This window comes from Perognathus longimembris, chromosome 7 (genome assembly GCF_023159225.1).
Source record: "Perognathus longimembris pacificus isolate PPM17 chromosome 7, ASM2315922v1, whole genome shotgun sequence".
NCBI classification, from domain to species: domain Eukaryota; kingdom Metazoa; phylum Chordata; class Mammalia; order Rodentia; family Heteromyidae; genus Perognathus; species Perognathus longimembris.
Genome location: NC_063167.1, coordinates 16,032,076 through 16,044,885, shown reverse-complemented (window position 1 = coordinate 16,044,885; position 12,810 = coordinate 16,032,076). Strand labels below are relative to the sequence as shown.

At 50.8% G+C, this 12,810-nt stretch overlaps 1 protein-coding gene across 3 annotated transcripts in view; it reads left to right on the top strand.

The window, feature by feature from the left end:
• Crybg2 (crystallin beta-gamma domain containing 2) overlaps positions 1-3,106 on the top strand; it is a 29,940-nt gene extending 26,834 nt beyond the window's left edge. For all 3 annotated transcript variants that reach the window (XM_048350578.1, XM_048350580.1, XM_048350579.1), the window contains exons 20-22: positions 373-531; positions 2,687-2,846; positions 2,936-3,106. In XM_048350578.1, the coding sequence (XP_048206535.1) occupies positions 373-531; positions 2,687-2,846; positions 2,936-3,024 (408 nt within the window). In that variant the 3' untranslated portion in view covers positions 3,025-3,106. The remainder of the gene's footprint in view (positions 1-372; positions 532-2,686; positions 2,847-2,935) is intronic.
• Positions 3,107-12,810: the final 9,704 nt, after the last annotated feature.

The window sequence follows — 12,810 nt, the reverse complement described above, 5'->3', positions numbered from 1 at the left end:
TGTGTGTACACGCATGTGTCCATCTGAATCCTTCCACACATCCCCATAACAACGTGGAGTAGGCTGGGCTGGGCCTGGTGTTGTTTAGGCTGTGTGAGTCTGGTGGCTGCATCTAAGTTTGTCTTTGCCCTCCGTGAACTTGTGTGGCCGGACTTCGTGGGCCACAAGCGTCCCCACTCACATGGGTACCTCTGGACATAGAACTGTGTGTGTGCGTGCGCATGCATGTGTGTGATGCATGTGTCCACTGTACATGTGCATGAGAAGGGGAGACTCAGAAGCAGGGCTTGGGGGCCTGGACGATGGAGAGGTGAGGCTCGGAGGCCCTTCCTGTCTCCCATCTCCTAACTCTTTGCCTCTTGGTCCCCCCAGCGCCGTGCCTACTTCCGCCTGTGGAATGCAGCCCTGGGGGGGTTCCTGGCAGTGCCAGACCGCGTGGAGGACATGAAGGCAGGCCGTGTGGTCGTCTCCGGGCCCCAGGCCGGGGGCAGCTGCATCTGGTTCTATGAGGATGGGCTGCTGAAGAACCAGGTGTGATTTGGGAGATTTGGGCACTGCTGAGCCCCAGTTATTTGCAAGCCTACCTTAGGGAGACCGGCACAGTCAGGAATGGGCCCCGTGTTGTCCTGGGGGAGTAGAGAATGCAGAGGTAGACCCCCCGCTCCTCCCCCCCGCCTCGACCCCCAGTAAGCCAGTCTCTTCTCAGGGCCTCCGTGTGTCACATAGGCCGTGACAGTGCTTTCTTGCCAGTGCTGGGACTGGAACATAGGGCCTCATGTTCTCACTTGGCTTTTTTGCTAAAGGCTGGTGCTCGACCACTTGAGCCACATCTTCTCTTCCATAATGATGTCCACTCCATAGTTTTCTAAGCACTTCTGGGTTTTTTATTGTTTTTTATTGGTTGTTCTTTGTGGTCATGGGGCTTGAACTCTGGGCCTGGATGCTGTTCCTGAGCTCTTCAGTTCAAGGCTAGCACTCTACCACTTGAGCCACAGTGCCACTTCCAGTTTTTCTGGTGGAGATAAGTCTCATGGACTTCCCTGCCTGGGCTGGCTTTGAACCATGAGCCTCAGATCTCAGCCTCCTGAGTAGCTAGGATTGCAAGCATGAACCACCAGCATCTGGCCCTAAGCACTTCTTTCTTGTGCCAGGCTCTGCCAAAGGCAGAAGGGACTCCTGCCCACCTGAGGCTTCCATCCCAGGGAGAGAGGATGACAAACACAACTTACATGAGAAATATTTTACTGTGTTAGGTGATAGGAAAGTAGGATGGGGAAAAGATAAATCAAGAATGGACGGTAGGCTGGGCACTGGTGCCTCACGCCTGTAATCCTAGCTACTCAAGAGGCTGAGATTTGAGGATCATGGTTTGAAGCCAGCCAAGAGTCCATGAGACTCTTTTTTTTTTTTTTTTTGGCCAGTCCTGGGCCTTGAACTCAGGGCCTGAGCACTGTCCCTGGCTTCCTTTTGCTCAAGCACTCTCCCACTTGAGCCACAGAGCCACTTCTGGCCGTTTTCTATATATGTGGTGCTGAGGAATCGAACCCAGGGCTTCATGTACACAAGGCAAGCACTCTTTGCCACCAGGCCCTATTCCCAGCCCTCCATGAGACTCTTCAGCAAAAAGCTGAAAGTGGTGCTGTGGCTCAAGTGCTAGAATACTAGCCTTGAGCAAAAAAAGCTCAGGGACAATGCCTAGGCCCTGAGGTATCCTCCCCCCTACCCCCCCCAAAAAAAAGAAAGCTAGGAGAGGAAAGGGAATGAGGGAAAGTAATAAAGGGAGTGAGTCTGACCAGGCACATTGTGTTCATAAGCGGACAAGTCAGAATGAAATCCCCTAACTGATGCTAATGAAAAATGTAAAAAAGAAAGCAAGCTAGCTAGCCTCTGGTGGCTCACACCTGTAATCCTAGTTACTCAGGAGGCTGAGACCTGGAGATCTGCAGTTCAAACACGAGGTAGGGAAATCCCAAGACTCCATTTCCAAAGCAACCAGCAAAAAGGATGGACTGGAAGTGTGGCTCAAGTGCTCAAGTGGGGCAGCACCAACTGAGCAAGCATGCTGAGTGTGCAGAGTGTACTGGCGACAACAACAACCAAAGAGGACAGGAAGTGGCACTCGCGGGAAGGCAGCCGTGCAGATAGATGTCTGGGGGAAGAACAGTTCGGGCAGAGGGAATAGCAAGTGCGAAGGCCCTGAGGTATGAACATGCCAGAGATTTCCCAGGACTAGCAAGGCCAACGGAGAAAGAAAGTAGCCAGAAACAAGGCAAGAAAGGCAGTGAGTGGGGAGCGCCATGCTTTGTAGGCCCTTGTTTTACTTGCTGTGTTCCAGCATCACACAAAGCCTTACACACAAACGCCTCCCTGTAATCCTTAGCCCTATGGGCAGGTCCTGTTATACTTGTCAGTGGGCAGGTGAGGAAATCAGAGAGGTCAGTAATGTGTTGAAAGTCACACAGCCAGTACATATGCAGAGTTTTATCTGATAGGAAAGCCTGTGCTCTGAGACTTTGATCACAGAGAAGACTTCCCAGTACAGCTAATGTTTTCCCAGCCCACCTGTCGTTTCTCATGTTAAGCCCTCGATGGAGAGACTTGCCTGGGGTCTCAGCCTGTCAGGATTTACCCCTAGAGAGTCCCCGTGTAAGGAAAAACAGGGCCTAACCACCACCTGGGGCCTCAGGTGGCCCCCACCATGAGTCTGCAGGTGATCGGACCTCCCAGCCCAGGCTCCAAGGTGGTGCTGTGGGCAGAGAGCCGCCTGCCACGCCAGACCTGGAGCATCGATGAATCCGGCCACATCTGCAGCCAGATGTTTGAAGGCCAGATCCTGGATGTGAAGGGTAAGGTGGGCCAGGTGCATGGGCACGGGCACTGGAGGGGTCCCGGCCTCTCTGACTGTCTCTGAACCCCCCCCCTGCCCCTCCCTCAGGTGGCCGAGGCTATGATCGGGACCACGTGGTGCTGTGGGAGCTGGACAAGGACAGGGCATCCCAGACCTGGACCATCCACGTGCTTTGACTCGCCCTCCTCCCCACCAACCCTTCTCCCTTCCCCCTTCCCCCGCTCCCCACCCCAGGGCTTTGCTGGGCTGGAATGTTTTTTATAGGTTTTTGTTGTAACATAAGCTATTTTCTAATGAATACGCTGCCGGGTGTTGTCCTCTCGATGTTGAGAGTTGGGGATGGGGATCGTGGGCCTTCTTTCCCTGTCCAGGCAGGCTTCTTTCTTCCTGGTGGCCGGTTTTTCTTTTATCTTTTAGAGGGCATTGGACTCTCCTTTGGTGGTGGGTGGGGGGGGGGGGGGGTGTCGTCGTCGCACAGATGTAATGCCGCCTTCTGCCACCAGGGGGAGCCCTGGGATTGGACCAACATCTGTTCAGAGCCACCTCTTAGCACCAGGCCTGGGGTCCCCACCCTCAGGGGTCACACAGTCACACAGGTCGGGGGGTGGGGGGGGGGGAAGAAGGACAGAACTCTCAACTACCACGCCAGGCCCGATGAGTCCCAGGATGCAGAAAACTTTGAAGTGGGACCAGTGTAGGCACAGGGAGCTGGTGAAGAGAGATAAGGGACAGTCTTGACTCAGGCTCCTCTCCGCTTCTCCCTTCTCTGATCTCACAGCCTGAAGGTTTGGTCTCAAAGAATCTGAAGAGGACAGAGCCCGTGTCACTAAGGGCATGGACAGCCATTTCCTCAGCCCCAGGGCTGAAGTCTTCCAGGAAAAAGGGTCCTTGAAGACTGCTCTGCAGCTTCCTCTCTGCCCCTGTGGCTCCACACACCAACACCCCAAACTCTGGAGGGGTGGAACTAGTTATACAGTGCTTGTTGGTCTTCCCTGACACTCCCCCCTCTCCCCCCCCCCCCTCAGCCCCTGGTGGATGAGTAAGCAGCTGCCTCCCAGTGGCAGGGAAAGACTTAACCCCAGGCAGCTGTTCCTAGGACTGGAGAGACCCCTGATCGCATTCTGAGTTATGGGGGTGGGGTGGAGGGTCCTGAGCTTGGGATTATTACCCAAGGTCTGTCAGGTTGGAATAGGATCTCTGAGTCACTCAACCCCAAACACAGGGACATAACCAAGGATGAGGGGAGAGGGCAGCATCCGGGTCTTATCTCTACAAGGACCTTCGCGTGGGGGGGCTGAGAGGCTGGGGGGTGCCTGGGGCCCTGCTGATGGGGGGGGGTCATGGAGCTCCTCTGTGCTGATGACTTTTTATTTATTTACTTATTTATTTTTGGTCGGTCATGGGGGCTTGAACTCAGGACTCTACCACTTTAAGCCATAGCTCCACTTCCATTTGGGGGTGGGGCGGGGCTGTTAATTGGAGAAAAGAGTCTCATGGACTTTCCTGCCCAGGCTGGTTTTAAACCCGCAGATCTCATCCTCCAGAGTAGCTAGGGTTACAGGGGTGAGCCACCAGCGCCTGGCTTGCTGATGACTCTTGAGGCCCAAGGATGACCAGTGACCACGCATGGGACCCCTCTAGTCCAAGGACAATTTTATTGCCGCCCCCTCCAGCTGGTGATTCTTTCCCTCTACATCATCACCTCTCCTTTTTTGGTCATTTCCCCCACTACCCCACTTGTCACTTTTTCCCGTCTGGGACTTCTGGGATCAGCTCTTCCCAAAGACTGCAGCTAGTAACGATGGCAGCTTTTTGAGGGGGCATAATGCTGGGGGGGGGGGCTGACACTGTCACCTCAGTTGTGGTAGAAGAGGTGAATGAGGGTGTTGGTCAAGAAGAGGAGGAAACTGCCACGATCCATGCCACTAAGAGCTAGGACGCCACCCTTGACTGGTTTGAGTCTCGCGGTCGCGGTCCCGGTGACAATGTCAGGGTCATAGCCTATAGCGAAGGTCTGGTTCCCCAAGACTCCGGTTTGTATCTGCAAGAGGAGAAGTGGGGGGAGGGGGTGTGTGTCCTCAGACGTGCCTGTGTGTTGAGCACACAGCTCCCTCCCCCACCCCACCGTCCCTGGTCAGGATGTTTAGCTGATTCCTATCTTGACACAGGCAGAGACAGAGGTGGTCCCTGCCTACCTCCTCTAGAAACTTCCTTTCACCTTTCCTAGACCATTAGCCTCTCCGGTGCAGAGGGAGATAGAGGAGCCCCAGGCTTGGGTCTCTCTACCCGGCAAAGGGCTCCCTCAACCTCCATTTTCCCATCTGCCAAACAGAGGAGAGTCCAGCAGTCATGAAGGTCACATGGATCGGGGCCAGGTGAAAAGACCTGGATAAAAGGATGGGGTGGGGGTGGGGGATGGGATGACCTGGTGGTGACAAGCTGTCCTTAATGCTTGATCAGGCTGCCACTGAAACTGCTCTTGGTGGAAATTCAACTATTTCAGGTGGTTATCAAGCTATCTTTGCTGCTTGAACAAATTGTTCCTGATCAAGAACTTGATGACACCTGTCTCCTAAATTGACTAAGAAAGCCTCTGCCGCCATGTAGAAGCTGTGGAAACTGCCTTCTGGAAGGGCATTGATTCTGAGACTGGATGGGGCCTGTCTCTCTATCTGGTTGTATGACTGCATCCTCAGACCTCTCTCCGGCAGGGGTGGGGGAGCCCCTTCTTGAAGCAGAGCAGCCTCTGTTGGGGACTTTTATTTCCACAGCCCTCCCTCCCCCCCACCCCCGTGGATGGGGACCATCCTCACAGGCTGTGTCCTCACTTTCCTTCATTCCCCAGTATCGTGCAGTTCCTCTTGAACCCCCACATGCCTGGCACCCTATGAAGATCCCCACGTGCGTGCGAATAAGGCTTCTTTTCAGGCAGCTTTGTTGGTGGTGGTGGGGCTTGAACTCAAGGCCTGGGGGATCTCCCTGAGCCTCTTTGTGCTCAAGGCTAGCGCTCTACCACTGAAGCCACAGCTCCACTTCCAGTTTTTGAGTGGTTAATAGGAGATAAGAGTCTCACGGGGACTTTTCAGCCCATTCTGGCTTCGAACCCTGATCCTCAGATCTCAGCCTCCTGAGTAGCTAGGATTACAGGTGTGAGCCACTGGTGTCCAGCGTTTGAACACTGACCATAGCCAGGCTGGGAGCCCAGACACTCAGACCTCCACAGCCCTGGTCCCCACTGGAGCCTGTCTGTCTCTGTCCCCATGGCAGAAGGCTGGGTCTCTGGAAGCCTGTTCTCCTGCCCATGCCAAGGTGGTCAGGAGAGTCCTGTGTGGTTCCAGCCGCTCTGAAGGGCTGCTCCTACCTGAATGGTGAGCAGGAAGATGATGGCGAGCAGGAGAAAGAGGAAGCCCTTCATCCTGGGAGGATCTTGCCAGGCCTTCAGGAACAGCTTCAGGAGAGGAGCTGAGGGTTGTCTGCTGAGTCTTGCGCTTAGCTGCTTTTGAACTGGGAGGTGGGAGGGGCCAGGGAGGAGGGAGGGCCTTAAGGGCAGGGCAGGGAGCTGCTTCCTGTAGAACTAGGGGGTGGACAAGACCCAATGGATGAGTTCTCTGGCTATGGACCAGGTTAAGTCCCAGCAGATGAGTGACAGGCAAAGCCAAAGGGGTAGCTGGGAGAAGGGCAGAAAATAAGACCCTGGGAAGGAGACTTGGATCCTAGTTATGGAATCATGGTTTAACTGCTTGATAAACTCTGGGACTCCAGGCCCCAAATGGTATCTCTGAGCCTTGTACAAAAGAGCTTAGAGGGTCAAATGCAGATAAACCATTTTACTTGATTTCTTTTGATCTTACAACATGGCCATGGCTGGCTTTGAACTCATAGTCATCTTGCTTTAGCCTTCTTATTAGTGCCAGGATTATAAGCATATACCACCATGTTCTGCTATTAATAACACTGTAAAAATATAATACTAGTAATAAATAAATGGTGTGTGTGTGTGAGAGAGAGAGAGACAGAGAGAGAGGAGAGACAAAGAGAGAGAGATGGAGTCAAAAGGTAGGAGCTGAAGAAAAGAGCAGGAGGGATGTAGGCTTCAAGATAAAGTGAATGGGGGCTGGGGATATAGCCTAGTGGCAAGAGTGCCTGCCTCGGATACACGAGGCCCTAGGTTCGATTCCCCAGCACCACATATACAGAAAACGGCCAGAAGCGGCGCTGTGGCTCAAGTGGCAGAGTGCTAGCCTTGAGCGGGAAGAAGCCAGGGACAGTGCTCAGGCCCTGAGTCCAAGGCCCAGGACTGGCCAAAAAAAAAAAAAAAAAGAAAGAAAGATAAAGTGAATGGCACTGCAGATTCCAAGTGAAGGTTAGGGGTGCACTGAGATTCCAGTTTCTGTGCAAATGAGGGAGCAATGGACTGGCTTTGAGCCAGGCCCCATTCCTTCTAGGCCTCAGGTTCCTCATTTCAAGGGAGAAGACGGAAATGGATTCTTTCTGAAATTTCTTAACACCTAGTGTTTTATGCTTGGGGTGAAGACATAAGTAGATAGGTTGTGTATATCAACCTGGAAGGGAAGGGAAGGCAGCGAGGCAGAAGGACAAGCAAAGTAGAGGGGACAGGATTTGGGTGGGAAGCCGCTGGGAAGTCCCAGGGAAGGGTGGGGTGAAGGGGTGAACCCCACATATGTTGGATGGTATTCGGTTCTTAAAAAAACAAAAAGCAGGCAGGAGCTCTTTATCATCATCTCCATTGGACTGGTCAAGTGTTTTGTCTAGGCTCATAGATGACAGTGGGTCCACTGTGCTCAGAACTGGACCCCAGGTCTATGGGAAGCCACAGCCGCGTGGATAACCTCTAGAGCTGGTCTAGAACTCATTGATTACATCCCAATCTCCATCCCACTCCCTCAGGCCTGGGCCTTGGCTCTGCAGCCCAACTCCTCCTAGGCCCATTCTCCCCAGTAGTCTTTCTGCTGCCTTATTTACATACCAGGTGGTAAGGGGACTCCCCTACACTTCCCTTCTGTCGTTTGTGGGCTTCTCCATCAAGACTGAGGCCAACTCAAATAAAGTGAGAGTCACCATGAGAGCGAGGCAGGAAGTGGGGATGAGGCCGGCGGTAGGGAGGGAAGTGAGAGGAGTCCCACCCACTCACTATCCCTCATCCCCCTCATCTGGGCCTTTACAATGTGGCTGCTCCCAAGTCCTGCGCTGCCTGTGCAGCTGGGGGAGGTGATCCCGAGGCTGCTGGGAGCCGGGGAAGCAGCAGGTGCAGCGAGGGCCCCGCTGAAACCCAAGATTGGTCTGCCGACAACTGGACCCATGCCTGGGCCATGGCCTCCCTGTTCTTGGAAAGAAGTTGGAAGAACTGAGCCCAGGGCCGGCTATGTGGTGAAGACTCTTAAATGTTGGCCATAACTTTCTTTTTTAAAACATTCATTCATTCATTTATTTCAAGTCCCAAGGGCCCGTGACTCTAAGGTGATATTCTGGTCTACGACTTGCCTGTTACCCTTCCAAGCCTGCACAGCCTCCAAGATGGCACAGCTAGGTGTCAGCCATGGAAAGAGAACACGTGAAGGTCAAGTGTCCTCTCTGCCACCAAACCCTGCATGGCTGCTTTCATGGCCTCAGTGCGGAGTTATTCTGGGCGGCAGCAAGCTCCTTGCTGAGTTACCAATGAGAAGAATAACCGAGGGCTGGTACAGAAGAGGGCTGCTATGTGTCTATCTTTTTCCTGAAAGTATTTTGTTACTTCCAGAAGAGATAGCTAAAGAGCTGAGAGGAAGGCTGGGTGCTCATGGCTCCCACCTGTAATCTTAGCTACTCAGGAGGCTGAGTTTGGGAGATCATGCTCACAGGCAACCGGCACAGGAAAGTCCATAACTCCTACCTTCAATTAACCAGTAAAAAGCTGGAAGTGAAGTTTAGCTCTGGTGGTAGAGTGTTGACCTTGAGCCCCAAAGTGAAGGGACATCACCCAGGCCCTGAATTCAAGCCCCAGTTCCAACACACACACACACACACACACACACACACACACACACACACACACACACACACACATATACACACACACACACACGAGCAGAGCTCTCTATAATTTATGGGGGCAAAAAGGAGAAGAAATAATTTAGGACCCCATAAAAAAGCAGGTCTTGACAAACTTCCCAAACTTGACTTAGAGTTGGGACTATGAGAAGTTACACTGGAGGAATCAGAGTGAACAGGAAACAGCAGTAGTAAAATTATCAATGAAACTTTCAAATAACTATTCCTCATGTGTTCAAAGATACAAAACAAAAAAAAACAACAAAATAGAGAACTGGAAATTATAGTATAGAACCAAATATAAATTCCAAAACTGAGAAATATAATAGAAATGAGGGACTCGGTGTGGAGTTTAACCTCAAATAAGGAGTCGGTGAAATGAAAGCTAGATCATAAGGAAATATGTATTGTGGCATACTATAGTAAGTTCTGCTGTGTGCCTGGTTGAAACTTGGTGCTCAGCAATGGGCAAAAGGACATGGGCTCTGCTTTGTGGAGCTGACATTCCAAACTCAGTGGTGAATAAAGAAGTGTTATGAGGAAACCAAGAGGAAAGTATAAGAAAGAAATGAGGAGTGGGAGACATATTCTGGTCAGGACAGACCACTCACTCACAAGAAGTGTTTACATGGAGACTTGCAGGATGAGAGGGGTCTAGGTATGCAAAGCAGCGAGACTGCTAAACCATCCCAGTTTCACAATGTTCTTTGGTGATTGTCCTCAGGGCCTAGCAGTCTGGGGGGTGGGGGTAAGTGCTCAGTGTGTACTTGTTCAGTGATAGAATGGAATAGAGCAGGGGTGGAGAGAGAAGAAGGGCATTGTAGCACATATTACAGTGTGATCTGTCCTGAACTTTTCACCCTCTCTCAGCCAGGGTGAAAAGCACCAGATAGTACCATGTAGCTAGCATTCATGGTAAATCTTATCTACCCATCTTATCTATGCATCTGTGTGTTCACACATCCACCCACTCATCATTCCATCTATCCATCCATCCACCTACCCATCTATCTACCCATCCAACCATCAATGTACCCACCCACACATCCATCCATCCACCCACCCACCCATCCATCCACCACCCATCTATCCATTTATCCACCCATCCACCCACTCACACAACCATCCATTCATCTACCCACATTCCATCCACCCTCTCATCTGTGTATCCATCCCATCCATCCACCCATCTACCCACCCACCCATCTATCCACTCACCCATCCATCCACCCACCCACCTACCCATCCATCCCATCCCATCCATCCATCCATCTATCCACCCACCCATCTATCCACTCACCCATCCATCCACCCACCCACCTACCCATCCATCCCAACCCATCTATCCATCCATCCATCCATCCATCCATCCATCCATCTTTTCATTCATTGCTTCAGTCTATTTATTGACCCTGGCTGTACGTCAGTCAAGATAAAGGAGTGAGGGTCCCTTCCCTTAAGGAGCTCATAGTCAAGAGGGAGACCTGAATTGTAGTAACATGAAACTGAGGAAAACCAGACTATTATGGCAGCAGAGTTTTAGGGTGTAGAAAGTAATTCTGCTTGGGAAGAGTGGAAAGAAGCTAGAGATAGTTTGAACTCCCCCTGCCCTCCCCAGTGCTGGAGCTGGATCTCAGGGTCTTGCACTTGCTAGACAGTTACCTAACCCTTCAGCCACACCCCTCCTAGCCCTGGCTGGCCTAGACCTGGCTTTTGAAGAACTGAGTAGAATTTTTCCCAAGTGGAAAAGGCTAGGGAGACTTTTCCCACTGGAAGAAGCCAAAGACTGTGAAAGAGTATGCTTGTTCCTAGGGAAAGGTAGAGGGCAGAAGACCAAGGTGCCAGATATCCTGCTAAGCTGCAGAGGACAAAGTTTCATGGACGGTGGTGGCAATGTGGGTGGAAGAAAGGGGGAAGCTAAGTTTTTATTCTGAAGGGCTCTGCGGCTCAGAGGACCTCTCTCCTTTATTAGTTACCTTTTCCTCCTGAGATGCTAGGACCCAATAAGCTCTTTAAACTCAAAGGGGTCACAATTGATAGGAAGTATCTTTCAGTAGAAACTGGGCTGGGAATGTAGCTTAGTGCTAGAGTGCTTGCCTAGCATGCATGAAGCCCTGGGCTTTACAAGAGAGACAGACAGAGAGAGAGAGAGAGAATAGAAATTGATGCTGGATAGAAAAGTATGTGAAATTCTGATCTCGAATTAACCAGTAAAAAGCAGAAAGTGAAGATGTGACTCAAGTGGTAGAGCATGAGCTTTGAGTAAATTGCTAAGGGATAATGACCTGGTCTTGAGTTCAAGCCACAGTACTAGCATAAAAAAGTTATCTCTCTCTCTCTCTCTCTCTCTCTCTCTCTCTCTCTCTCTCTCTCTCTCTCTCACACACACACACACACACACACACACACACACCAATCATGGGGCTTGAACTCAGGGTGTGGGCACTGTCTCTGAGCTTTCCTGCTCAAGGCTATCGCTCTACCACTTTGAGCCACAGCTCTACTTCTGGCTTTCTGGTGGTTAATTGGAGTTAAGAGTCTCGTGGCCTTTTCTGCCTGAGCTGGCTTTGAACCATGATCCTCAGATCTCAGCCTCTTGAGTAGCTAGGATTATATGCATGACCCACCAGTGCCTGACTTATTTTCTCTTTTTTATTGCTTTATGCAGGTGTACTACCATGCCCCCAGCTAAGAATTTTATTTTATCTGGTGTTACAGGGATTTGAACTCAGGGCCTAGCACTCTACCACCTGAACCAGGTCCCTAGCCTTTTTAGCTTCAGTTATTTTTCTGGGAGGGTCTATGTTTTTGCCCAGGACCAGCCTCAGAATGAGATTCTTCTACTTGTGGCCTCCTGAATAGTTGAAATTATAGATGCAAGACATTTTGCCTAGTTCGTTGAATGAGATGAGGTCTTGCTAACTTGCCCTGGTAGGCCTTCAATCATGATCTTTACCACCTTCACTTCTGGAGTAGTTGGGATAAATATGAGCCACCATATTTTGTGAGATATACGTTCATGAGTGTGTGTGTGTGTGTGTGTGTGTGTGTATGTGTGTGTGTACTGGGGCTAGAACTTGGGCTTTGGTGCTATCCCTGAACCTTGTTTTGCTCAAGGGTAACACTCTACAATTGAGCCACATTTCAAAGTCTCACAGACTTTCCTGACCGCACTGGCTTCGAATTGTGTTCCTCAGATCTCAGTTTCCTGAGTAGTTAGGATTACAGTAATGAGCCACTAGCACCCAGCTAGCTAAATAAAGTTTTTGAGTAGGGACAGTTAGTAAGCAACAGACATCAGCCTCACAGTTGTTAAATAATTCTGGCTCATTGTATAATACATCTCAATAAATGATGGCTCCTATTATTTTCCAAATTTCTTCAATGATAATGTATACCTTTATTTAGAATAAAGTTCTTTCTCCAAAAGATATTCTCTCTCTCTCTTTCTCCTTTTTCTTTGTTGATCATAGGGCTTGAACTCAGGGCCTGGGTGCTGTCCCTGAGATTTTCTGCTTAAGGCTGGTGCTCTACCACTTTGAGCCATAGCTCCATTTCTGGTTTTCTTGTGGTTAATTGGAGATAAGAATCTCATGGACTTTCCTGCCTGGGCTGGCTTTGAACTGCGATCCTTGGATCTCAGCCTCCCCCTAAATAGTTAGGATTACAGACATGAGCCACAAATGCCTGGCTTATTCTATTTTCTCTTCTTCAGGTTGGAGGCCCCAATCTCCCAACCAGGAGAGTATCTGTCTGCCACAGGTCCTGGGCAGGCAGAGGTCTGGGTCAATCCTGATGCACCAGTAAATACCACTCAGCAGTCTTGCTGAGGCTCCTGTTTGTCTCTCACCCTGGTGGTCCTTGCCTACTTCCACGATCAAGGTGACAGTAGAAGGTTGCTACTTCCCTGACCA